The sequence below is a fragment of the Natrix helvetica genome (assembly GCF_964273705.1).
Source record: "Natrix helvetica genome assembly, chromosome: 1".
NCBI lineage: Eukaryota > Metazoa > Chordata > Lepidosauria > Squamata > Natricidae > Natrix > Natrix helvetica.
In genome coordinates, this window is record NC_138548.1 from 18,640,276 (window position 1) to 18,668,220 (window position 27,945).

At 43.7% G+C, this 27,945-nt stretch overlaps 1 protein-coding gene across 1 annotated transcript; it reads right to left on the minus strand.

Annotated features, from left to right (window-relative positions):
- Positions 1–648: 648 nt before the first annotated feature.
- RNF126 (ring finger protein 126) lies at positions 649–27,933 on the minus strand. Its single transcript, XM_081934225.1, has 9 exons — positions 27,652–27,933; positions 16,218–16,276; positions 13,004–13,067; positions 11,582–11,826; positions 10,644–10,712; positions 10,306–10,375; positions 7,805–7,898; positions 5,360–5,475; positions 649–1,713 (listed from the first exon to the last, which is right to left on the minus strand). The coding sequence occupies exons 1-9, from the start codon at positions 27,724–27,726 to the stop codon at positions 1,552–1,554; spliced, it is 954 nt and encodes a 317-aa protein (XP_081790351.1). The 5' UTR covers positions 27,727–27,933; the 3' UTR covers positions 649–1,551.
- Positions 27,934–27,945: the final 12 nt, after the last annotated feature.

Below are 27,945 nucleotides of genomic sequence, written 5' to 3' on the forward strand. Positions count from 1 at the left end.
AATTCAAGCACTTGGCAACTGGCTCATATTTATGACGGTTGCAGTGTCCCGGGGTGCGTGTCACACGGATCCCCTTTTGCAACCTTCTGACAACCAAAGTCAATGGGGAACCCAGGTTCATGGAACAAACACGTTACTAATTTAACCAGTGCTGTGATTGACATTAACAACAGTGGCAAGAAAGGTTGTAAAATGGGGCGACGTTGACTTAACAACTGCCTTGCTTAGCAACCAGACGTTTGAGTTCGATTTGCGGTCGTAAGGCAAGGACCACCTGTACAAAACAAGGAATGGCTTCGGACGCAAGGACAAAACCTGGATATAACGCCCAACCCTTGAGAGATGGGACTTTTCACTTGCAGATGGTACAAAAAAAGGATTCCTTTTGGGGGATTTCGACTTCACAGACACGAAAATGCTGATTTCTCAAAAAGAACCAGGAAATGAATTGGCCACTGCTTACTTCTTCCAAGATTTCTTTTGACATCTTAGTTTAGTCTAGAAACCTGGTTGCTTCCCGGGTTTTTCCCACTCTCTTTTTTTTGAGAGAGAGAGCCCCCCCCCGCCCGCGCAGATATTCCATCACAAGCGCCTTTTTTGCTTCATCTCATCTTCTCCGGAAGGCACAAACCCAGATGCATCACAGGCTAGAGCTGAAATGTCCATTTATTTAACAGCAGTAATAATTTAAAATTATAAAAAACCCTTTCTCGGTATCGACTTGTCAAAAAGGGCGGTGTTAGTAACAGGGGAGGGTAGCGGCGGGGAGGGAGGGAGAAACCGTGCAGAGTCAGGAAGTGGCTCTGATTGCTAAATTCGCTCCCCGCTCCTCCTCTTCCCTCTCCTCCTCCCGCCCCCTTTGCTGCTGGCGCCTAAGGAAAGAGCCTCACGAGCTTCTCCAGCAGCAGAAAATCCGCAGAGGAAAAGAGGGGAAGGGGAAGAAGGATCTCTTATTACATTTCTACTTTCGAGGATCGGTATCATCAGTTCTTCAAGAGAGCTGACGGCAGGACGGGAAGTGGGGCAAAAAAAAGAAAAAAAAAGAAAACATCTGTCAAAATTATATTTAAAAATAATAATAAAGAGAAAGGGATAGACAATCCGTGTTTTTTAGAACGCCCCTTTGGAACTCCGATCTCCCTTAAATCCAGTGCTTGTTCATGTTCTGACGCACGGCCGCTCGTCACACAGCGCGGTCGGGCCGGTTTTTAAGAGTCCGCACAGCAGCACAGTTTAGAGAGGAGGTTCTTCCCCCACCCTGCCCCGCATTGTCCCTCGAGAGAATGCAAGATTGAACACCAAACATCGGGCCGGGCCGGGGGGACAGGAGGAAAGAGAGCAGAAAGTCAGAGGGTCTTGAAGTTATGGCGGTTGAGGGGGCAAGAGTGGAGATTCCCATTCCCAGCCCTCCCCCACGGCTCTGTACTGGACATTCCCCACCCCACAGATTTCCCCCTGGTGGTGGTGGTGAGGAGAAGCAAGGAAGGGCTATGACATTAGAAAAAGAGCATGAGAGTGGCGACTTTTTTTTTTGCTTGTTTTTTTAAAGATTCATGAGTTGTTTGCGGAGTTTTCGTTACTTGGTGAACTGGAAGAAGAGGAGGAGGAGGAAGATGACGAGGAGGAAGCAAAATTCATTGCGGAGAGTCCAGGTGGATTTGTGGCTGTGTTCTGCCCGCTTAAACTTTTCCGACACACAGGGCAGGTGTCATGCTGGAGAAGCAGGTGGAGACAAAAAAAAGAAAAGAGAGACAGATATAGAGAGCAAAAATGTTAGAAAACAGATATTTAGCCCATGTTTTGGTGCTTAAATACAAGCCCTCCCCAAGTTACGGCCATTTGTTTAGTGAACAGTGCTAAAAAGATGACTTACAACTTGTCCTTGCCCTTACAACGCTTAAAGCATCCCCATGGCTTCGTGATTTCCTTTTGCAACCTGACCAGCCAGCTACCAAGAAGCAAATCAAGGGGGAAACTGGCAGGAAAGATTGCCCCTTGTAGTCTTGTGATGTCTTGCTTAACAACTGCAGTGATCAGCTTAATGACCGTAACAAAAGAGGTTGTAAAATTGGCTGTGGTCAGCTTACTTAACAACAGCAGTGGTGAATGATGAATTCTCCGAATCTTATTGTGGCCGTCAAGTCAAAGACTACTCTAAATTCAGAAGGAGGCCTTGGTGTTCTTAAGGACAAACATAGCCCAGGCAGACAAGTACTCTCTTCCTGCTTCTGCCCACCTTTGGAATTAATTCTGGAGCATAGCACTGCCCTGTTCTTTTATCCAACACGCCACACAGGGCCCTGAATCACAGTACAGTGGTACCTCGGTACCTTGCTTGTTCAAATGGGCAGTCCAGTGGAAGGAACAATGTGCAGAGCTCTAACAAAGCTGCAGTAAGGTTTAATACTTCTTGTATGGAAAGGTTGGAGGAGGCTTATTTTCAAACAAAGGACATAGTGGTACCAGATTATTGGAAAACACTTATGAGGAAATGCGGCTTGTCAGACAATGACCTACAGAGCATAAAACATGATAATGCTCAACATTCTGATGAGCAGCGTTATCAGATGTTAAGAACTTTGCGAGACAGGAATGGAGTTGTTTTGATTGCTTCAAAACTTGTCAAATTTGCTACTGGATGCATTTGGATGTGAAAATCTTGTCCCAGTACTTGGCATTTGTTTAGCACTTGATACGCAGCTACAGGAAGAGAGGGGTGGCTGTGGAGAACAGACAGTCCATGCTGGGAATGTCACTGCAAAGTGAGGGGGATGGCCACAGAGGGCAGACAGGAAGTTGGCCATGCTGGGAATGTCACTGCAAAGTGAGGGGGATGGCCACAGAGGGCAGACAGGAAGTTGGCCATGCTGGGAATGTCACTGCAAAGTGAGGGGGATGGCCACAGAGGGCAGACAGGAAGTTGGCCATGCTGGGAATGTCACTGCAAAGTGAGGGGGATGGCCACAGAGGGCAGACAGGAAGTTGGCCATGCTGGGAAGGTCACTGCACAATGAGGGGGATGGCAACAGAGGGCAGACAGGAAGTTGGCCATGCTGGGAAGGTCACTGCACAATGAGGGGGATGGCCACAGAGGGCAGACAGGAAGTTGGCCATGCTGGGAAGGTCACTGCACAATGAGGGGGATGGCCACAGAGGGCAGACAGGAAATTGGCCATGCTGGGAAGGTCACTGCACAATGAGGGGATGGCCACAGAAGGCAGACAGGAAGTTGGCCATGCTGGGAAGGTCACTGCACAATGAGGGGATGGCCACAGAGGGCAGACAGGAAGTTGGCCATGCTGGGAAGGTCACTGCACAATGAGGGGGATGGCAACAGAGGGCAGACAGGAAGTTGGCCATGCTGGGAAGGTCACTGCACAATGAGGGGGATGGCAACAGAGGGCAGACAGGAAGTTGGCCATGCTGGGAAGGTCACTGACATAGGAAAAGGGACAGACAGAAAGTTCTTCCTGGCTGAAACAATGGTGGTAAGTCATGTGGTTTGTTTAGGATTCGTCTTTTTTAGTACTCGTCGCACCTCTCAGAACCAGTTAACACCAAGTGCCAAGATACCACTGTATTTCCATGGATGGGAGCTTGTCATTGAGTCAGAGTCTACTTTGAATGAATCCTTCAGCAAGTAAGATTTTTGAGGGAGAAAAAATAAAAATGGAGTGATGGAGAGAGAAAAGCTGAGATGCTGGAAATAAACACAGGGCCTATGCCGATGGTATTGCTGGGAGGGAAAAACTAAAAGGAAATCACATTTGACAAAAAAAATTAAGAAAATGTGGGCTTGACAGGGCGATGCAACATTTCAAAGGCAGATGTGCTTCGGAGCATCTGCAGGAACAAACGTGGTGCCCGTCTGCGACTCCTTTAAAAAAAACAATGTCTTTTCCCCAGTTGTGTGGGAACCTGGGCTGGGCTGTCCTGTCCTGTGCAACTGACTGTGCAATCAAAGGAAAATATTGTTTGGTTTTGTCACACAACTGCAGGATGGGATTAGTGAACCACAAGCCCCGCAAAGCAAAACGGCCAACAGAACAAAACTGCCTCTAGAAATTGTGAGCTTTTTTGCTGGAGGCATTTAACGGAGGCCGGAGAGCCATCTGTGTGGAAAAAAACCTACGCTACTGACAGTCTGATGAAATAGTCTCTAACTCTCTAATTCTAATTCGACACTAATTCCAGTATAACTCTGTGCCAAGGGATCTGTCCCCCCCCCACACCCCACCCCCAAATCCCAATCTTCAAAAAGATTATCAAAAACTCATCTGTTTTAAATGGACTTTAACTGAGACGACTTATCTAGCATGCTGTAAGCTGTTAATGCCTGGCCTTGAGACTGACTTTTCAATTACAAGCTTTGGGAATTATTGGGTTTAGAAATGACTTTCAAGGGCTGTATATTGGTTTTCTAGAAAGGATTTTTGCTAAAAAAAAAAAAGGAGGGGGGGGGGGGCTTTTATTGCAGGAACAAGAAGCCCTTAAAAAGAAAGTGTTAGGCTTCTGAGGAAACAGGGAATCTAGCAGAAGCCTCACCGGAGGAAGGTTTGCCCCTTTGAAGAAGCTTTTTTAAACATTCAAAATCAAAGACATATTCCCCCCTCTTTGTTTTGTTTAAAGCAAGGTTTCCTCCCCGCACATATGTGCTAGTCGTTCCCAACTCTAGGGGGTGATGCTCATCTCTGTTTCAAAGCTGAAGAGCCAGCGCAGTCCGAAGATGTCTTCATGGTCATGTGGCCAGCATGACTAAACGCCAAAGGCACAAGGAATGCTGTTACCTTCCCACCAAAGGTGGTCCCTTATTTTTCTACTTGCATTTTTTACATGCTTTCAAACTGCTAGGTTGGCAGAAGCTGGGACAAGTAACGGGAGCTCACTCCGTTACGCGGTGCTAGGGATTCGAACCACCAAAACTGCCGACCTTTCTGATCGACAAGCTCAGCGTCTCAGCCACTGAGCCACCTTCTGTTTAAAGCAAAACAAGATCATTTGTTTTCAGGGGAACAATTGTTTTGTTTAAAGCAAAACAATTGTTCTGCTGAAAACGAATGATCTTGTGTCAATCGTTGAAGAATGAAGCAGGAAGACAGCATACAAGCCATGGACCAAACCCTGCTCCCTCTTGCTAAAAAAAAACCCTTATCTTAAAAGTCCTCTCTTCCTCCTGTTCAATCTCCAAAGACATCTACTATTCTCCGTCACTATTAAAAAGTGTCTGAATCCCAGCAGGCCAAAACAAACAAGGCTCCCATTGGGACCCCTGGTGGATAGTCTCTAGCCTCCCCAAAGCAGCTGTGGACATGGGATGCTCTCTGCTCAAGTCCTTCCATGACTTCCCCTGACAGCTCACCTGTTCCAGCCACGGGACTATGCAGCCATCATGGAAGAGGTGATTGCAGGGTAATTGTCGCACGCTTTCGCCAACTTCATAATCTTCCTTACAGACGGGACATTCCAGTCCCGAAACTACAATTGGAAGGAAAAAAATAAAAGAGAAAGAGAAAGAGAGAGAGAGAGAGAGAGAGAGAGAGAGAGAGAGAGAGAGAGAGAGAGAGAAATTAGAGCTGAGTTGGTCATCCCCATTACAGGTAGTCCTTGTTTAGTGACCACAACTGGGACCAGCAACTTTCTCGTTAAGTGAAGCAGTGGGTAAGTGAAACCGCAATGGTGCTTAGGATTTTATTTTAGCACTCCTTTTTGCTTTACAGACACAGGAAGGATGTAAATGTAAGTATGGGTCCCAAAGTTACTTTTTCCTCGTTACCGTAGTTGTGAATGGTTGCTAAACAAGGAATACCTGTAGAGGGAGTCCTCCACTTACAGCCATTTGTTTATTGACTGTTCAAAATTACAACGGCACTAAAAAGGATTCGGTCCTTGCATTTACAACTGTTGCAGCAATCCCACGTTTACATTATCAAAATTTGGGCGCTTGGCATCTACCATGTATTTACGATGGCTCTATCAACCAATCCCTTTTCTGGGATCGGATGAGAGTCAGCATCGGCGCCTTAACCTGGTGTTCAGTTCATCCCGCAGCGCCAGTTCTGCTTACCAAAAGTGGCCCACTAGGCGTTTCGTGTTCCAGGCCTGGCTCCATGCCAGCGAGTCGGGCTTCTTAGCCATTTTAAATCAGGGGTCTCCAACCTTGGCAACTTTAAGACTTGTGGACTTCAACTCCCAGAGTTCCTCAGCCAGCATAAGAACGCTGGGAGTTGAAGTCCACAAGTCTTAAAGTTGCCAAGGTTGGAGACCCCTGATTTAAATGTTTGAGACTATGTTGAGATTGTTTCGGCCCCAAGACCTCTAATCACTCGCTTGACTGGATAAAACTGCAGCAGCCTTGTGCCAGCGAGCGCCAGCCATCCTGAGGGGATTTTGGAGGGAACCAGCTACCAGTCGGTTTGATCAGTTTTTCGCCCACATATACAGGTCGGACAACCGATTTGTATGTTAGGACCGCCATTTGCAACCTTCCCAGCCAGTTTCTGACAAGGAAAGGCAATGGAGGAAGCCAGATTCATTTAACAACCATGTAATTCATTCAACAACTGCAATGATTCGCCGAACATTGTGGCAAAAAAAGTTGTAAAAATCAGGTGCGACTCACTTAACAACTCCCTTGCTTGGTAATGGAAATTCTGGTCTTGTTTGTGGTCATAAGTTGAGGGTTACCTGGATATTTCAAGCAGCTAATGGAGGGGGGGAAATCAAAGAAACGGAACAGATAGCAAGTGTTCTGGAGGATGATGAAGGCAGAAGCAATTGGGATCGGTTAAGAATTTGCCACCAGGTTCCCTAAGCTTCCTTTTGTTAAGGTACAAGTAGGCCTCCACTTACAATTGAGCCCAAAATAATCAAGACAGTTGTTAAGTGAGCTTTGCCCATTTTACAACCTTTCTTGCCACAGTTGTTAAGTGAATCACTGTGTTGTTGAATTAGCAACACGGTTCTTTAGTGAATCTGGCTTCCCCATTGACCGCTTGTCAGAAGGTCACAGAAGGTGATCCCGTGACCCTGGGACACAGCAACTGTCATAAATACATGCCAGTTGCCAAGTGTCTGAATTTTGATCCTGTGACCCCGTAGCGATGTTGCAAAGGTTGTTAAGTGCAAACACCCCCCCCCCCAATTGTGTCACTTTTTTCAGTGCTGTTGTAACCTTGAACGATCACTCAATGGTTGTAAGTGGAGAACTGCCTGTACGTTGCTCTCAACTCACTGACTGGATGGCGGAAGATATTTATGGTTCTACTTCTTTTCAGAAGGCTGAGGCACAGATCTTCTTCCATCCTTCAGCTTCATGTGCTAAACATAATTACAGCACTGTAGACAAACAGGCAATGCCCAGCTTGAGAAATACGTCCCTGTTCAATGCTATCCAGCCACCCTACTCCATTTGAATAGGAGAAGCTTAAAGAGAATGAAAGGTGATTCTGTTTTGCAGGCTCTTGGCAACAAAACAGAAGCCACAATCTTCTGAAGTTTTAAGAACAAGCTGAGATGGGTTGCAAGTAAATCTAGGGTGAGCCTAAGAAACCTTGCCCGTCTCTGGTTCTCAACCACAGAAAGGAATGAAGGCCACCATTAACCCTGAACCAGAGAATAAAACCAAGGGGCAAAAGAGGAGGAAAGCTGGCCTGCAAAAGCTACAATAAGACAGCAGAATCTTTTAAAAATAAGAATGCTTTTGAAATAAAAATTAGAGGATGATCCAGGTCTTTTTGAATGTATTGGGGGGGAAAGGTGGGGTGGGGGGGAGAGAAGAGAGGCAGGAAAATGAGTGAGCCCTTACCGACATGTTCCTCTGTTATATGGATGGTTGGAAGGGCCTGAATCTTCTCCTTGTCTGCAGGAGGCGGGCCGGTGTTTTCAAACTGATTCAGGAGCTGAAAGAAAACAAAAGGGTGACAAAGGAGGGAGAGACGGTCCCAAGGTTGCTGCTGCCAGATTGTGGCTGTACATCAAGCTTGGAACTCCCGGGAGTCTCTAATCCAGGGGTGTCCAAACTTGGGAACTTTAAGACTTGTGGACTTCAACTCCCAGAATTCCCCAGCCAGCCATGGGAATTCTGGGAGTTGAAGTCCACAAGTCTTAAAGTTCCCAAGTTTGGACACCCCTGTACTAATCCAAGAATGATCCAGGCCAAATCCTTCATAGCTTCCTAGCCCAGAGAAAGCCAGCCTGCTGAAATAAATTAAGGGTTAAAATTAGTTCTTATTAACAGGCTGTCCTTCTTCCTGCTTGCCCATTTGGGGTTGGGGGGGGGGGAATGTCTCAGCATCCCATTTGAACTCCCCAGTATAAGCAGTCCATGTCTAAAAAACCACACACACACACACACACACACACACACACACACACCCTGTCTTAGGCCTGGGTATCAGGATAACCAGGGTCAGCTAAATTTGCACCCTCCTCTTAATGGCAATGTAAGAGCAACCTGCCTTGTCTGTTACGGCTACTTCCCCTCCCGCCCAAAAAAGATGGAGGGAGCAGCTAGGATCAAGCCTGGAGGTCCCAAGCTCAGTTATGATTTAAAAAAAAAAACCTACTGAGCTCCTCAAGATGAACCTGGACATGAACCAGCCAAGGATGCTTGGATCCTCCCAATTTTCAGGCTAGGTTTCTGGTGCCCCATTCAAAGGCGCATCCACTCTAGGGAGCCACTCTACAAAGCCCAAGTTTCAGCTTCCTTTAAAACCAGTGTTTCTCAACCTTGGCAACTTTTAAGATAGGTGGACTTCAACTCCCAGAATTCCCCCCGCCGGCATGAAGTCCACCTATCTTAAAAGTTGCCGAGAAATGCTGCTTTAAGCCATTTTTTCAGAACAAGAAATACTTAAAACCTCCCCTTCCCACCTGCTTTCTAGCTCCAAATGTTTTATTGGGAGACATGTAACAGGGTTACTTCCAAATTGTCATATGTTAACCAAACGATATGGTTATTAATAATGCAGGTAAGTCTTGACTTATGACCACAATTGAGCCCCAAATTTCTGTTGCTAAGCGAGACAGGTGTTAAATGAGTTGTGCCCCATTTTACGACTTTTCTGGCCACCGGTGTTAAGTGAGTCACTGCAGTTGTTACATTAGTAACATGGCTGTTAAATGAATCTGCCTTCCCTACTGGCTGCTTGTCAGAGGGTGCCAACAGGCGATCACATGACCCTGGGACCATCATGAAGATGAGTCAGTTGCCAAGCGTCCGAATTTTGATTATACGACCACGGGGATGCTGCAATGGTCGTTAAGTACAAAAAATGGTCATTTTTCTTTCGGTGCTGTTGTAACTTCAAACAGTCACTAAATGAATGGTTGTAAGTCAAAGCCCACCTGTGATATTAAGCAAGGTAGGGATACTTGGAAGGGTCTCACCTTGGTCATGTTTATAACTGTGGCATAATTATACAGTTTGTATAGACCAGGGGTGTCCAAACTTGGGAACTTTAAGACTTGTGGACTCCAACTCTCAGAATTCCCCATCCAGCATAGCTGGCTGGGGAATTCTGGGAGTTGAAGTCCACAAGTCTTAAAGTTCCCAAGTTTGGACACCCCTGGTATAGACGTTTGCTGTACAGACTAAGCTAGGCCCATTAGTAAACACTCTTGTTTTCTCCCTGCTTTTAGGCCAGTGCCTGCACAAACCATGTAAGCAGGATTTGTAGGCTACAGCCTTCTTCTGCTGTTGGCTTCCAGCACAAGTCTCACGGTGGATTCTACCCTAACAGGGAGTTTCCCTTTAGCGAGTGGAACTTGAGCCTCTTAGAATTAAGCTGCATCTCAGTAGGAGCCCATAAAAAATGACGTGAGAGCAGGGGTGGGCTGCTACAGGCTTGCCCAGGTTTGGGAGAACCCGTAGCTAATGTTATGGCCGCTTCGGAGAACCTCCAAATCCCACCCCTGGCTGGCCCCGCCCACCCTTCCCCTCCCAGGAATCTCCACGCGGCCCGTTTTAGATGTGAGGTAAGTGCAGGGGCCGCACAGAGGCTCCCGGAAAGCCTCCGGAGCCCAGGAAATGCAGTTTTCACCCTCCCAGAGGCTCGAGGAAAGCCTCCAGAGCCTGGGGATGGCGAAAATGACCACTAACCCCGCTGTGGTGCAGGAGGCCGACTAGGCCACGCCCAGCATGGCCATGTCCACCCAGCAACCGGGCAGAGAACCCATTGCTGAAATATTTGAAGCCCACCCCTGCGTGAGATTCCTAAGCTCTGAACCCTCCATATACCACCATTCTGCTTCCCCCTCCCTGCCCCGCAAAAGGAAGAGGTGTGCCCTACACACAGCCGGCTGTACCTGAGTAATAATGGCATCCAAGCCGTTGGCGCCCCAAGCGTAGTCCATGGGATTTGAATGCAAGACTCCCCTTTATAAATAGAAAGCACCAAAACAAAGAAAGGACAGGAGGAAAAGTTAAGCCTTCACTGGAAGTGGCTGGGCTGCCGTAAGGCAGATGGTCAAAGGTTTACTGACTTTGGAGGATTCTTAGAATAAGCCTAAGAATTCCACTTTCTTTAAGACGTGTGGACCGCCTCCCAAAATTCCCCAGTCAGACAGAATTCTGGGAGTTGAAGTCCATACTTCTTACAGTTGATTGAGATACACTGATCTAGAGCATGCTCTGACCAACTCACCAAGGTCCTACTCCAAGGTTTGGTATCGTGGTCGGTGCTATAATTCCATTGACCAGCTGCTGGATAATTCTGCCAAAGGGAAAGAAAAAAACCAAGAAAAAACGTTGAGGCATTCTGGAGCAGTTCCCCAATTTCTGATGATGGAATAGGTGGAATTTTAAGAGGCTACTTGGTAATCCCCAGCTTATAACTGTAATTGAGCCTGGAATTAAGGTTTTTAAATTGTGCCAGTCATTAAGCGGGTCATCATGTGACGGACCCAATTTTATATTTTCTGCATTAAGCAAATCATCATAGTCATTCAGTGAATTGGCAATCGTTAAGCAAAATACCGTTTGCAAAGTATGCTTTTTGCTGGAAACTGGAAGTCAGTGCTGGTGATTACATAACTGTGGGACATTGCAAAGGGCTTCAAATACGGGCTAGGAGTCGCGCGCCTAAAATGCAATCATGCGGCCGCACAAGGGAGGCGGGCGGGGCTGGTCGTTGGAACTTCGCTGGTTGCCTTGTTAACTACGATGGCCCCGTGGCAACTTTAAGACTTGTGGACCAATTCCCAAAATTTCTCAGTCTCATACTGGCTGAAGAATTCTGGGAGTTGAAGTCCATAAGGTTGGAGAGACCTGCTCTAGTGACCTCCAAATGGTGGCTGGAGAAATGAGTGATGTCCAATTCTTCAACTCTGGAACCACTGCAACTTAATTTTGAAATTGTACAAGATCTTTCACCTCCAACCTAGGTGTGGCCCTTCCCATTTTTGGACAGCGCAGTTCCAACCAATTTGGTAGACACCCACACCCATTCCCAAAACTACTGTTCTCCTACATCCAAAATTGAATCAGCAGCCACCATGAACCAGGAATCCACTTCCATGGTTTTAAAAGCACCTATATTCAAAGAAGCAACTTGACCTTTGGAGCTGGACAAACTGTCCTCACCCTTCTAGTGTGGGGACTCCCTCATGTCTGCCAGCCGCCCGTCGTGTGGTGAAACGAGCCCGAGGTTGCCTGGCTCCATATCGGTGCCGAGACTGATGTTCCCTCTCCCGCCTGTTCTCAGCATCGCGGTTATCTTCTGTTTGTGTGTTGGACCCAAAGGCTGGGAACTCAAAGCTGTCGTCGATTATCCCAAAGGCAAACTGGCCGTAGCCCTGAGGGAGGGTGAAGAGGGGCTGATCCACATTCTGGAAAGGAGGGAAAAAGCACCAGACAGAGAAAAGGAAACTGCTTAGAACAGAGGAAGATGACTTATGGAGACAGACCAGAAACCAGGACTGCCAGTAAGCTGACGTCGTCCGACTATGGAATTAAAGTTCCCAAAGTCCTTCACCATTATTCATCTTATCTGAAGCTTATGGAGGTTGAAACTCTGAAATGTCCGATCCAGATACCTTTTTCTGCTTTTCTGCCAGAATTTTGGAAGCATATCATCACAGGCACTCTCATGAAATGGCTGCCATGGCAGGAAAGTGGCCCATTCACAAAATGGCTGCCGATCACAAAATGCTCATTTACCAATTATTTTCTCTCTCTACCATCTTCTCTAGAACTTTCCTTAACAACCTGACTTCCTTTTCTCTGTTTCTTCTGCATAGCTAAGTATTGAAAACCCTGGGAAGGATCCTCTAACCATTTCTATCTTCTGAGAATGCCATGGAGGCCCAGAGGCATTGAGAGAAATAAATATAATACTAAAGGCCTCCTTCTTCGTAGGAGCTTTCTGCGTTACTCTTGAAATTTAAAGGAGAGATCTGATTGGGTGCCATGGGATGTCTGTGGGACTGGTGTGTTTGTGTATGTGTTCAATCAACAGCCTGTCTAATTGTACGGGAAATCTTGAGCCAGACTTGAAAGAACAGAACTTTCCAATCTGCAATGCCTGACAGCTTGGTTTTAGGGAATTGAGTATTCTTTGTTTGGTCTAACGCAAGTGTTTCCCAATCTTAGCAAGTTTAAGATGTGCAGACTTCAACTCCCAGAATTCCCCAGCCAGCAATGCTGGGAAGAAGTCCACAGATCCTCAAAGTGAAAAAGGTTGAGAAACAGTGGTCTAACTGAAGGGGATTCTAGACACTGCACTGAATTGTCAGCAGGCGAAACAAATACCATCCATTGACACTAAGAGATATTCTCCATTCCTTTCCGCTCTCTTAGGATTGGACCTGGAATCTCTCAAGAAAAAAAGGGGAAGACATAAATATCCTGGGTAAACCTTTGGCAGGTTTTTCTTAATTGTCTATCAATATATTTATACCCGTTTATTATTATTATTATTATTATTATTATTATTATTATTATTATTATTATTATTATTATTATTATTATTATTATTATTATAGGCTTTATTCATAAAGAACTCACCTCAAACGGATGTCTGGCCTGGTCACTGGTCGAGGCTGAAGAGCTGGATCCATTTTCAACATTTCTAGAAGAGTTTAAGGGGGGGGGGGGAAACAAATTACTTAAGTACGATGGAAATTAGGATTCCTGAGAATGCTAAAGAATAACTACAGCCAGAACAAGGGAAACTGGACGTTTTTAGGTGCCTCTCTTAAAAAAAAAAAAACAATATAGATGAAGTCTTTTTTTTTTAAATAGTGACATCTATGTGTTTTCTTCTTCTTATCTGTTTCATTGTTCTATTATTTAACTTTTGTTTGTTCAAACTTCCTTTTTATTTTGTTGTTTATGGTTGTGAATGACTAGAGTAGGCCCATGGCAAGATAGATGGCAAATAAATTTAATAATAATAAAATAATAAAATAATAAAATAATAAAATAATAATAATAATAATAATAATAATAATAATAATAATAATAATAATAATAATAATAATAATAATAATAATAATAATAACAATAATAATAATAAGTAACTTGTGTTGGGTTTACATGAGTGATAGGAACAATCTGTAACAGGCCTTCTTTTGGCGAAAACAAAAAATGCCAGCATTTATTTTTCTTGTTTTTCCTTCTACTTGTAATTCTTTTTGATTTTTCCATTTCTTCTTCATTCAGTAACCCTCTACTTTTCAGTTTTTTCTCAAACTGGGAAAAAAAAATCCCCCTTCTCTTCAACTTCCTTGTCTTATAACTTCTGCTTTTTAATAAGATGGTGAACCTGTGCAGTGGGACAGGAGGCTCAGCAGCACCTAGTAGTAGTGCTTATAAAAGATAAATGAGGCTGTGCTTTAAATTCCTTTCCAGGGCCTCACACATGTCAAAAGTTCCTGGCAGAAAGAGAAATAACACTGCTGGGTGGATCTTCTCTTCCAGTCTTTATGTATACTGCATGCTGTGTAATCCATTCAGACGAAAACCCCTTCTTGCAAACAGGGAGATTTACTTTCAGTGACTGAATTATATTATTGTTATCTTTTACAAGGTGTAAATTGCTCTGGCGTACCTATTGTGAAGGATACAATAGCCCCGTTTTAATTCAATATATTTATCTACTCATGAAAGGAAGAAGGAGCAGAAGAGTATCACTTATTGTACTGCAACCTGAAACCAGTAATCCAAGGGGCTTAACCGGGTTAAAACCTGAAACCATCCCACCTGGGAGCAGAAGCTAATTTAAATGTCTGCAGCCTCCTCCCATATTCTCTCCGGAAAGCCTTTTTCTGCCACCAACATTTAAGATATTTTTACTTCTTCTTTTATCAGGTTTTGGCAACCTGGCAGTCAAATTTAAAAGTGTCCTTTTGTCAACTTTTGAGCTGGTCTAATACAGGAATAATGGTCCTAATGTAGAACTGGAAGCGTTGAATTTAACTTGAATACATTCGAATCTGCTTTTATTTTAACAAGGAAATAAAGCAAAAATAGTAATGCACAACAATGGTGACGGTTCTTGATTGAGAGGGCAGCAATTTGAGATTTTCTAAGAGGCCATCAGACATGCTTAGAAATAAAGATTACACTGGGGGATGGTGTTTATCTTTGTGACACAACTACTTCCCTCTCTTTAACTTTTGGTATTTATTTTTGAGGTAAAATTGGGACACAGTTCCTGACAGAGATTAAAAGAGGTATCTGAAAGCTTATTATGTCTTCAGGCACCACACTGGAGACCTCAACTTTAGTTGCAAAGTCCCAAAGGAGCTTTTCAAAAGAACTGAAGAAGCGTCTGGGACGTGAAGCGAAACATTTTCAAGGGAAAAAAGATCCCCAAGAAAGTCCAGTTGCCTTTTGAAAAGCCCCTTTGGGACAGCCATGACCTGGATGATGGAGAAGCTCCACAGACATCCAGTTGCAAAGCTATCACGGGGGACAGGTTTTATCATCACCACCATTTCTAAAGAGAGGACGTACCCGGAAAGCACGAGACTCCAGTGTGAAAAGGAATAAATAAGGTCTTGAAAAAAATATGCAGCAACTGTTAATAAAACATGAGCTTGGCCCAGGATACGGGAAAGTGTGAGAAAGAAGCTCAAGGTTGCTCCACCTTGATTCTCTTTGGCCAAAGAGGGAAAGAAGGGGAAACACTGTCAAGATTCTACAATTATAGTTTGTATCAAGGAAGTTTTAGCATTTCTTATGGAGCCTATTTCCTGGCCTGCTTTATATCAAAGCGCTGATATCAAGGCCCAGTCACTTGTTGCGTTATGGATACAGTTAGTCCTTGACATATGACCATAATTGAATTTGCCAAGTAAGGTCATATGTCCTGATGGCCGCAAAACGGGTCAGCCACCATATTTTATGACATTTTTGCACTAGTCATTGAGCGCATCACCACATTCACTAAACAAATCACACCACAGTTGTTAAACAAACCAATGGCTCGGTAGGGGTGCGGTTTTGCTGAAAAACGGAAGTAGCAGTTTGCAGTCACAAAATGCAGTCATGTGACAGGAGGACACTCCGAATACCTGTAAATGCGAACGTGTTGCTGGGCAACCAAAGTTTGGTCACATGGTCATTGAAGGGGGACCAACTGTCAGATCTTCGAATCCAGGTCATAAATCCCCTTTTGGGGGTCAGTCATAACTTCGAACGGTTGCTAAGCAACCAGTTGCAATTCAAGTACTACCCATATTAGGATCTAAACCGATCTTGGAAATTTAGCATTGCTTAAGCCTATGACTTGCACCAGATATGAGTCAGCTAATGACGTTTAACCAGCTTTTGTGCCACTCCTTCCTTGATATATGTGTAACAGAAACAAACTCAGGAAATAAGACTGTATCACATCCAGTTTCAGACAAAGGAGATCACTCGTGAAGGCATCTGAGGGAAGTGGGCCAGGAAGAAGGGCCAGAAATGCTGGGAAATGAAGAATTTTTCTTCCTGGCTTCTGTGGCCAACGATGATGGAAACTGTCAGTTATTCAAGGGAAAAGGATATTTTTGGCAAAGGACCTTCACTGACTTTGCATATCTTCTAGATATGGGGAGTTTTCAACACAAAGAAACCAAGCATTTATCCATCAATCATACCGATTTATAGGTGGATCCAACCCCTTCCATGTAGACAGAAAATAGTTCTTGAGAAAACTTGCCAACACCTGACCCAGAGCTACCACACATACGCATTTGTCATTTTTAAAAGTAAAAAAAAAAGGCTTTGTTACCTTGGTTCTTCGGGCAGCTCTTCAATGAAACCAGATTCGCACCTTGGGCAAATGTAATCCTACAGGAGGAAATGTTGTGTGAGAAGGCTTTACGTTCAAAAATCCAGCAAGGAGCAAAAGATGGGAGATTGCCGGGATGTTCTCCGGCAAAAGCATCATCAGTCAACCACTGTCCGGACTTCAGTGTTCCTCAATGCAACAGACCCCGGCCTGTTGGCAGCTAACTTTTCATGAATTAGAATCGCTTATAGCAGGGTTTCTCAACACTGGCTGGCTGGGGAATTCTGGGAGTTGAAGTCCACACATCTTAAAATGGCCAAGGTTGAGAGACACTGACTTAACAGATTTCCTACCACTTCGTTCAGGCATAATAGTAGTGGTATCATATATATTTTTTGCGCATTAAAAAAGCAAAGCAGAACCCTCTAAACCAGGGGTCTCCAACCTTGGCAACTTTAAGACTTGCGGACTTCAACTCCCAGAATTCCTCAGCCAGCTTCGAAGTCCACAGCTTTAAGACTTGCGGACTTCAACTCCCAGAATTCCTCAGCCAGCTTCGAAGTCCACAGCTTTAATACTTGCGGACTTCAACTCCCAGAATTCCTCAGCCAGCTTTGAAGTCCACAGCTTTAAGATTTGCCGACTTCAACTCCCAGAATTCTGGAAGTTGAAGTCCATAAGTCTTAAAGTTGCCAAGGTTGGAGACCCCTGCTCTAAATTGAAAGTGGTTCTATTTACTAGGATACACAAGCGGAGGTTTCCGTAGTGGATACTTGCCTCACATGCAAAATTATATTCCCAAGAAAAAACAGGAGGAGCAAAGAAGCTGAGTTCAAGTACAGGTAGTCCTGTAATAGTAGTAAGTAAGTAGTAAGTCGGGAACTACCTGCACCTCTTAAAAATAATTACATATGAAGGAGAAAGCACTGGATTGGCTTGTTATTACTAAAGGGATCTAGCTTTTTTTTTCCTGAATGCAGAGCGAAAGGATGGTTTGCTCTCTTTTGTTAAAAGCTAGAAGTTGCGTACTTGCTGGCAACAGCAGGCTGGCATTCTGAAGACCACTTAGGTCAGGGGTGTCCAAACTTGGGAACTTTAAGACTTGTGGACTTCAACTTCCAGAATTCTGGGAGTTGAAGTCCGCAAATCTTAAAGCTGTGGACTTCAAAGCTGGCTGAGGAATTCTGGGAGTTGAAGTCCGCAAGTCTTAAAGCTGTGGACTTCAAAGCTGGCTGAGGAATTCTGGGAGTTGAAGTCCGCAAGTCTTAAAGTTGCCAAGGTTGGAGACCCCTGACTTAGGTATTTATCACAAGCAGCTGCCTGCCAGAGCAGGTGTTCCCCAGCATTCCTGGGATAAACTTCCAGGAATACATTGCAAACTTGCATCTGATTTTGCAGGATTGCATTGTTGGTATCCCTGCAAAATGGCTACCAGGTAGACAGCGCATTCACAATATGGCAGCTACCGTATTACTTGGAAACCCACTCCTGGACTTTGTGCTCCAGACAAGAGAAAAATGAATCCTTGATGTTGGGTTTCGCTGATTAATATAGTTAGTTGATATAGAAATAGCTAGTACTTGTTAAATTGATCAAGTTAAAATGTTGAGGCCGTAATTTTTATTCCGTGCTTTATTGCGCTGAAAAAAGTTGGGATTTTTTCCCCCTTTTCCCCCATGTACTTGCACTTTTCTTCCCACTTTTTTCCCTTCCCCACTTTCTATTATTTGTATTGTCTTCTGTATTTTATATGATAATTTAAAAAATAACACCCCCCCCCCATGCTATTGGGGACAGGAGGGCTGACTTGTCAAAATATTCCATCACACCTTCTCTAGCTGACCCACTATAGACTTCTCTCTACTATTATCCTTGGTGGCATATCCTATTTTTTAACATAATCAAATTATTCTTGAAAGATGTGAATAAGATGTGGTTAGGCGCTATGCAGGCACCTACGGAGATGCAGACTGCACAACCAGCACCCAGAGCCAATCTGCACCTGGTTGGCTGTGTCTGCCGGTAAATATGGTTTCATTACTCTATAAAATGAATGCTTTTGCTGAAAATGATAAAAATGAACTGATGATTGTTGGATCTGATGATTGGAAAGGAAAAAAAAATATGAGAAGAAGGGAATCACTTGGTAACTGTACAGAAAGCGGACAGATGCTAAATTTATTTTCAAGACTGGAAGCCACTTCTTCATACTTTTTTTCCTTTCTTTTTTCCCCCTTAAAATCCTAACATTTTTAGTATTGTATAAAATTCCTCAATGGAAACAATTTTTTGTAAAAGAATATTACGTAAATCTAGGCATGGAATTTGCAGCCTCCAAAGAAGCCAGGATTTGCAAACTAAACACTAACCTTAGTTTACAATCCCTTGGAAGTAAAAAAAAAAAAAACCAGGGATCTTGGCTTAGATAAAATAACGAGCTTCCTTTTCCTAGCTAGCTTACCTGACCCTCATCCTCTGGGAGAAACAACTGGGCTGCAAAGTAACCAGCACTGCATTCTTCCCTGGTAAGCCAGTTTCCTTTAGAACCCAACTTCCTGTTGTGTCCAAATGCGACAATATGGCCACTATTCATAGTAATCTAGGGCTCACTCTTATCCTGCTTTTGGAATAACTACTTGGCTGTTTGATTATTATTTTTTAAACTAAGGCACCGATTTACTTTTCGTGTACAAAATAAAGTTGCTCTCCGAAGGCATGCAGCTATGTATACCTTGCCCACTTGGGACGTTGACTTCCCAGCTGACTAAACTCCATGTGATGGTGTTTTTTCCACAACATTTAAGACAGACATTTTTTTTCTCCTGGGAGCTCTCCAGACAGACAAGATGGACCTCAACTCCCAGAATTCTTAGCAGCCCTTGCATATTTGAAGGGCGCCATCTTGGGGAAAGGTGTCCCCAGGCGATTGTGAACCTGGAGAGCTCTCCGAGTAGACAAAATCCAAGTTAGGGCTTGTATTCTGAGTGTGGTTTATATGTATAATAATAACAATGAAAACACAAGTTAATAACGACAACTAAAAAAAAAAAAAGCAAGGTGGTAAGTCTTTACCAACATTTTTCAAGTCTGATGTAGCAAAGGTTTGGCTCGGTGATGACAGAACACTTAACAGGTTGCCAGGAACCACAGGGCGGTGAGGGATTTAAGGGGAGATGGTAACCAAACAGCTCCAGCAAAGCAGACTTTGAGCCCACAGCCGTCTCTGTGACACAAAATCCGTGGCTACTCAGGATGACACCAATACGTGGACAGGGTGCAATAGTGGTTAAGCTGCTTGGCTACAATTAAGAACCAAACTCTGAATAGGCAGTGAGGACAGCAGAAAGCCGGTCTGCTTGGGGAAACTAGTTTGCCCAGATCGAACACAATTTTTCCTTAATGAATAAATGATGATGATGATGATGATGATGATATTTGCAAGATTCACTCCACATGCTAAGGTACGGACTGTATTAACCACAGTTTGTCACACAAGTCAGTCTTTACTAGACAGAAGAACAGTTTTTTCCCAAACGCCATCCCTCTGCTAAACAAATAATTCCCTCAATACTGTCAAACTATTCACTAAGGCTGCATTACTATTACTATTAGTTCCTATCACCTGTCTCCTCCCACTTATGATTGCAGAACTATAACTCTGTTGCTTGTATCCTTACGATTTATACTGATATACTGTTTCCTGATTGCTTATTTGTACCCTATGACCAGTGGTGGGTTTCAAAAATTTTTAGAACCTCTTCTGTAGGTGTGGCCTGCTTTGTGAGAGTGGCTTGCTGGCCATGTGACCAAGTGGGAGTGGCTTGCTGGCCATGTGACTGGGTGGGCGTGACCAACTTGTAAAATGTGGTGAAACTCACTTAACAATGCTCTTGCTTAGCAATCAAAATGTTGACTCAGAAACTCTGGCATTGAAGCACGGAAGTCTTAAAGCTGTCAAGTTACAAGACCTTTGCACCCCTAAATCTTTAGAAAAAAAAACCCCAGGGGTGTTCAAACTTGACAGCTTTAAGACTTGTGGACTTCAACTCCCAGAATTCCTCCTCTTCATCTTGATGATGTGCCGATGGGCGGGGGGAGGGAGCTGAAACCGGTTCTAAACGGCACGGTAGATTTGTGGAACCTCTTCTATGGAAGAGGTTAGAACTGGCAGGAACCCACCCCTGCCTATGACTATCATTAAGTGTTGTACCTTATGATTCTTCATGAATGTATCTTGTCTTTTTATGTATGTACACTGAGAGCATAGGCACCAAAGACAAATTCTTTGTGTGTCCAATCACACTTGGCCAATAAAGAATTCTACTCTATTCTATTCTTTGCAGATAAATTAACAAATCTGATTCAGAAAAGACACTTGACTAAAACCAAGCAGTGTTGTAATATAGCACAACGTGTGAAATCAGCTTGTGGTGGGATTTATATAGTGATAAATTATGATTTGACTATGGTTACCACATGAACACTTTATGGAAAAGTGGCACGTGAGAAACCCAATCTCTAAGTGGGTGGATAGGTGAATGCAAGAGGCAAACTATTCCTACACCATGACCTACAACTTACAACCAATTTCGTTGTATTTATTTTGTACAATGACAATAAAGGCTATACTAACTGGCTGTGTTTTAGCAATACATTAATCCAACCTAAGCAAAGTATATCACTGGCCTAAGCTTTTTAAATATTTTAAATTCTTGACAAGATATAAGCCATTTTGCACTTTGCCTAGTTAGGATATTTTGTGCAGGATGACAATATGGATTACTTGTTTTGGGGTTAGTGTGATACATTAACCTGTTCAAATAAGAATCCAAGGTTTATAAACCAACATAACCCACAGATTTAAACATGTGAAATAAAAATCTAGCAAAGAAGTAAAACTGTTTGGCTTTAGAGTGCAAGACACAAACTGGATTCCTATAGCACTGCCTGCAATTGGATGGGGTTTAGCAAGACATTAATCCAAACTAAGCAAACATCACAGCATTAGTGTGAATCCACTTGCACACTGAATGAAGAGGTCACGTATTGGGTTAATCTTTAGTATAACCTGTTATATTACGGTCTGAAGATGCTTCAGTTTAGATTCCTGCACTAAGTTGCAGATTTGGTTCAAGGATCCAGTGATCTGTTTGCATTCTAGAATTCTATGGTTCAGCATATCTAATGAATCTATCCATTGCACTGCAGTCTGCAAACCACCATATGACTTAACATGCTTTGTTAATCAGATCATGGACTCAGATACATACAGCCTGGCTAGTATTCTCAGGCATCAAAGGTTAGTCATATTTTCAGTATCTGCTCTGAGACTAAGTTGATGTTCTTGGAAGAAAAATGAAGTTATTCCCCCCCCCCCTTTTAAGGGATGTGATATTTAGAAGGAGTATGCTTGTCCTTAAACCAGTATTCATTACCCTTGCTAACTAAGATGTGTGGACTTCAACTCCCAGAATTCTTCAGCCAGCTATGGAATGAAGGAAATTCTGGGAATTGAAGTCCATACATTTTAAAGTGGCCAAGATTGAGAAACGTTGTTTAAAGAACAAAAACAAATGCCAGTCAATTGCTACCTCAAGATGTGGAGCTGGCTAACATTAAATGTAGTTTCAAAAATGAGGAGATGGATGCCGGAAAGTAGAAAATAGCTTATAATACCATGTTTTCCCCAAAATAAGACAGGGTCTTATTTTCTTTTGACCCCCCCCCATCCCCCGAAATAAGTGCTTGGCCTTATTTTCAGGGAGGTCTTATTATTGTGAAGGTGCAGGAGGAGGCGAGTGTGGTCACCTCATGGCTGCTGCTGTGTTGCAATATTTTCAGGGAGGAGCTTATTTTTTTGGGAGGGCTTATTTTAGCGCATGTGCTCAAAAGCCCAATTGGGCTTATTATCCAGGGAGGTCTTATTTTTAGGGAAACAGGGTAGCTATATGCAAATTCAAGTTTCAGAGACAGCTAGCTTCCAGACAGGAGGTGTCAGGGACTACAGTAGAAGTAAACTAGTGTCCCAAAACATATTAGTGGGATGTCTGAAGGCATCTAACTGACCAAAGTGAAAGTGGAGTGAACCACTGATCTCATGCAACACTGCAGCTTCGGGCCTTTTGGTTCCAAGCACCATGTTGGGCAAGGCACTTTCCTAGGAAAAAATCCAGGGCTGGCTCAGCTATAGGAAAATTCATCCGGAACACTTCCACCAGGGTCTCCTTCTCTCAAGGCACTCTGGATGAGCTCTAAGTGCCTTTATCTAATTTTTCAAAATATGCAATCTGCTTTGTTGGGCACCCTGATCATTGTTTGCTTAACTTATTTCATAAGCTGTAACTGGCTGGGTACACTACATGCTAACTGATAGCCTATCGTTAGAAACCTTAACAGCAGGGTTTACATGGCACGCTAAACTGAAACTAAATATGTTACATCCAGGTTGCCATGGTGAATGAAGCCAGCCAATGTGGGTTGTCATCCAACATTTACTGATGACTATGTTGAAGAAGCCCAATAGATTTGGACTCATTCAATAAATCATAGTGAAAGTAATGGTATTAGTATATGATTTTTTTCTTGGCATGAGGGATCCTTGGTGCTTTTTGAGCTTGATTGTTTTCTTGTAGGCATTTCATTACCCAGACTAGGTAACATCATCCCTCCATGCTGGTAGGAATAGTAGAATAGCAGAGTTGGAGGGGACCTTGGAGGTCTTCTAGTCCAACCCCCTGCTCAGGCAGGAAACCCTATACCACTTCAGACAAATGGTTATCTAATCTCTTCTTAAAAACTTCCAGTGTTGGAGCATTCACAACTTCTGGAGGCAAATTGTTCCATTGATTGATTGCTCTAACTGTTCTCCTGAGTTCCAGGTTGATTCTCTCCTTGACTAGTTTCCATCTATTGCTTCTTGTCCTGCCCTCGGGTGTTTTGGAGAAAACTCTTCCTTGTGGCAACCCTTAGATATCAGAACTAGGGAGGGAGTGGAGTTTGGTCTCAATTTATATTTTAGTCATTTGCCTGTCAGTGTTGGCTGGGAGTAGTCTCAGTGGTTCTTAGGTTGTTTACTGTTAGCTTGTTTGGCAGTTCCTTGATTGGGGTTATGGTTTACTTCTTGTTGGTCTGATGTTAACATTGGTGTTAATCTCTGTTCATCTGGGTGTTGAGTGCTGGTAGGGACACCCTCCCCCTCCAGCAATCAACATGCAGATAAGTAGAGATTAACAGCAGAAAACTTTTATCTGGGATTCTAGAAGCCTAACCAGCAGAGACTCTGCTTTCATTCTCATACTTCTTTAAAATGTTTCTTGATTGACTTTCAAGGCCACGACCTTCCCAAGGTGCCTTACAATACTCCACTACATAATGCCAAATCATAACTTGCAATTAACCAATCAAATACTTTCCTACCAGAAAATACACATGAATAGATTCCATGAAAACCTGCTGGGGAAGTAACATCAACAATCGTTTTCATCACTAGCTTGGGGAAAATGTTAAGTTTTTAAAATCTTTCCAAACCAATGATGTGCAGAGGCCTTACATATTTTGAGAATGTCATGTTCCACAGAGTATCCCTGGGAATGCCATCTCTTTTTCTCATAAACATTTCTTCCTAAGAACTGTCAAGATTGAAAATTATACTACCCTGGTTCTGGATCTAGGTCTTTAATTCCATTGCAACTTCTCATGGGAAGTTAGGTGGCAGCACCCAGCTAAAAACTCCACTGTCTGGAATCACATATCAGATTAATATTTAAATGGGAAACCACCAGAAATCCCAAAGCTGCAAACATCTTGGAAGGAAGCAACAACACATTTCTGTGCTGTCAATAAGGACACCCTATTGATGTTGAGTTTGACTCAAGGGAGAACATATATTTACCTATCTTCCCCTGCAATTTAAGCTCGACCCTGGCAGTTATCCTTCCCACCCAGCCTTTGGCTGCTCTTCTGTTTTCACCATTTCCACTCACAAATTCCTCTGACTCAACTGGACCGCAAGCTTAAGAACAGCTGCTGCCTTTGGTAGTGGAGATAGAATGCAGGGCCAAAGTCTATCCCTGAATCATTGGTGGGATACAACCGGTACGCCCCGGTACAGGCGTACCGGTGCCTGCTGGGAGCACAGATACCGTTCTGGTACAGTGCTCCGGAGGGCCCACCCTCCCTCCTTACCTGTATTTGAGCCGATTGTGGCTTTCGCACATGCGCATGGAGCGTACGGCCCCTGCGCAACGCTCCACCGAGCAGCTGGAGCGTCGCGGGTGGTAAGCATGTGTGCACTGTGCGCATGCTGCATGCGTGCAGGTGGTGGACGCCGGGCCCCGTTGCAGCATACCGATTGCACAGGATCCGGAACCCACCACTGCCCTGAATGTTAAACATTTGGGAAAAGAGAACATTTTTTTAAAATCCTCTCCGATATCTTCCAAAGCATCTGACTGAAGCTAAATTAAAGGAAAACAAAAATAACTTTTAGCACTATTGTTCTAAGCCAGTGTTTCTCAATGTTGGCAACTTTTAAGATACATGGACTTCAATTCCCAGAACTCCTCAGTCAGCAAAGGGAGTTGTAGTTCATGCATTTTAAAGCCGCTAAGGTTGAGAAACACTGCTCTAAACAACAGCAGCGTATATGGAGGCTCAGAGTTCATCCACAGCATCTGATTATCACGGAAAAGTATTTCATGCTAATTTTCTAGCCATAAACTTTACACCAATACCGACTCCACGGGATGTTCTCCAGGTATTTGCGACTACAACTTCCAGAATTCCCTGATTGAAGAAATAATGCTGAAAGTCAGTGTCACTCTATATGGCAGATGTAAAACACTGAGGCATAAAGTAGAAGAGCGGGCACACATTATATTACCCCATATCATGGGTTCCTTGGTTCAGATTTGGAGCAACATATAATCCCAGCCACTGTAAATTGTAAACTATAGATTTTGATGTAAGGCTGTGGGAAATCAAACCGCTACAGCTTGTTTAGTAAACTAGATTACACTACAATGCTTGTTTAGTAAACTAGATTACACTACAATGCATGGACCCAGCCTGACAATTACTTGCTAAATATAATAATGATTTATTAAACTTGTATTCATCAACTTTAGGATTCTATAAATATAAATGGGGATTTGTGGTTCATAGCTCAAATCTTTTAACCAGCATGATACATTCACCTCTTGAATGAATGAGACAGCTGGCCAACCACTGATGAGAGAGAACCCTGAGCAAGATGGAACTTTAATCTGATCTAGAAGGCCTTTGCACATTCAGGTCTTTTTATTGACAACACATAAGTGGGATAAACTGTGTCTGCTTGTTCAGTAGAAAAAAAGATATATGCATGTATAAGAAAGGGCTGTATTGTTTCATTTCTGGCTTTCCAGCTTCCTACTACGATCAAAGGCTGAGCAACGTGGGCTTACCTTGCTCTGATCTATCATGGCTTTTCTTGCTCTCAGATACATCCTTAAGGAAAACGAGTCCGTCCATAGCCATTAACCAACAGGCTTTTAAAAGGAAAAGGAGAGGACCACTTACCATGAAAGCTAAAGGTGGATTCAGCCTCAAATGCTGAAAATTGTTTTTTTTAAAAACCATCCTGGATCATTGATGTAACTGAGAAAACAAACAAGAAGCCCTGTTGACTCAAACCAAGATAAGCCCATCTTGTTCAACATCATGCTTCCCACTGTGGGCATACAAAAATCCCCTAATAGAAGTCCACAAAATGGTCCAGAAGGCAACCCTTATCCTCCACTATTTTATCCTCTCAGCAGCAAACCAGAGATTACTATTCTTGGGAAACCCACAATGGAAATGACAAGGATCAATGGCTGTGTTCACAGATAAAAGGGAGAGATAATACATGAAAAGCACTAAAACATCAAACAACATGGTATTTAGGTAGCCATTTAATTCAAGCCCCTTTCTCAATACCTCGGGTGGAAGTCAGAGCATCACTTCCATAGTCCATGAATTTCACTGCTACACTGTTTCATTATTTACAGGTTCTTGGTAAATATGCTTCTGATTTCAACCTGCTTATCATCTCAATCCTGCTCTCTGAAATGAGAACCCAAGTCTTTCATGATACTTTATTTCCAAACCCTTCACTATCTTGATTACCTTTAATTCTGTCTATAGCTTCAGAACAAAACATATTACTCCACATGAATCTTAACACAGAAATTATTATTGACTATGATCCAATCAACTCACCTTAGCTAAAACAATTACACACGCCTTCATTTACCAATCCTTCTCATTTCCCGTCCTTCTCATCTGTTTTCCTATTTTTAAACAGTAACATTTTGGGGATAAAAAGCTACTATACAGTAGCTGCTTTTTGCAAAGTGACATGTACAGTGACATTCCAGAGAAGAAGTAATTGTGTTAACCTTCTGAAGCCAACTAAGCATCTCATGCATCTTAAAGTATCAGATTAATTATATATGTTCATGAGGAGGTAGGCAATACATGCAATAACCAAGTTAAGCCTGAATGTACTTGGATCACATAATATGGTAAGAATACCATTCAACTTTTCATTCATCTAGCCTAAGACTACATTTCATTAGCAGGGCGTTAGATTATTGGGTTGTGTTCAATTTGTGATACATTAAAGCCCATTTTCCTATGTGCAGCACTACAGCTATATATGTTTAAAAAGGTTCTCTTAGTTGCCCCACCTTGGGTTATCTCTAGGTGAATTTATTTTTTCCCTTTCGATACTGATGGCTTTCTTAGCAGGAAGCAGGACGGGAGGGGATTTCTCTCCTTCAGCAGTCCTCGCAGCCATTTGGTTCTGAGGGATACCATTTTTTATGAAATAAATGTCAACGGATGAGTCTCAGAGAATCCTAAATGAACCTGTCCACAATCCCTTCAACAGGCAGGGGCAGCTCGATCCAAGTAGCCTTGTAGACCCGGAGGCCTACAAGGCTCATCGCTCCAGTTTTGACAGCGTTATCAAAAGTGAAAGCAGTCTCCCTCCCAAGCCCGGCTTGTTTCACACGCGCTGGATTCAAAGACCCATGATTCCCACCCGGCAGCAGGAACAGGTGAGAGGAAGTGCAGACGACTAGGGGAAAAATCTGGAAAAGGCAGAGAGAAGCCCACCTCCCACTTTCGGTGGATCCTCCATGGATAGGGCTAGTCTACCTTGGAGGTCTACCAAGTGGGGGGGAATTAAAGCGGAGTGAAAATCGAAAGGATTGTCAGCCTTCGGCGACTTGACACTCTCCATCTATCTCAAAACTACAGTTCCCATCACTCTCAGCCACCAGGCTAACGGCCATGCTGGATGGGGACGGTGGGAAATGCAGTCCCCCAGCTTATCAGGAGGACGTCAAGTCTTAAGGCGAATCAGCTCCCGTATTACCATCACCACCGGCCCTTCCCTTCCCTTCCTCACCGGTAAGCGCGGCGCGATCTCGGCCGAGCAGCAGTGGCAAAAATACCGTCCCGGCTGCGGGGAAGCCTCCGCCATCTTGCTTCCTCCTTTTCCTCTTTCCTCCCTCCCTCCCCCGCCCCCCCACCGCCCTTACAGGGAGGCAAGACCGCCACACGCTGCGTCAAATTACGTCAAAACGCTTGGTAACGCAAACGTCCTACGGCGGCCGTGCAGGTCCAAAACCGGGCCACCTCTGGGTGGCCAAATGAGGGTCGGGAAGTCAGAAAGCTCACGGAGTTTTACAGTCCTAGACCG

What these genes read in the sequence shown, in the direction of transcription:
- RNF126 (XM_081934225.1), bottom strand. Translation starts at nt 27,726, where the DNA reads ATGGCGGAGGCTTCCCCGCAGCCGGGACGGTATTTTTGCCACTGCTGC. An exon ending in AGATCGCGCCGCGCTTACCG is followed by an intron (nt 16,277 to 27,651) that starts GTGAGGAAGGGA and finishes TTCCTCCTGTAG; the next exon opens with GATTACATTTGCCCAAGGTG. An exon ending in TATAACAGAGGAACATGTCG is followed by an intron (nt 5,476 to 7,804) that starts GTAAGGGCTCAC and finishes TTCCAATTGTAG; the next exon opens with TTTCGGGACTGGAATGTCCC.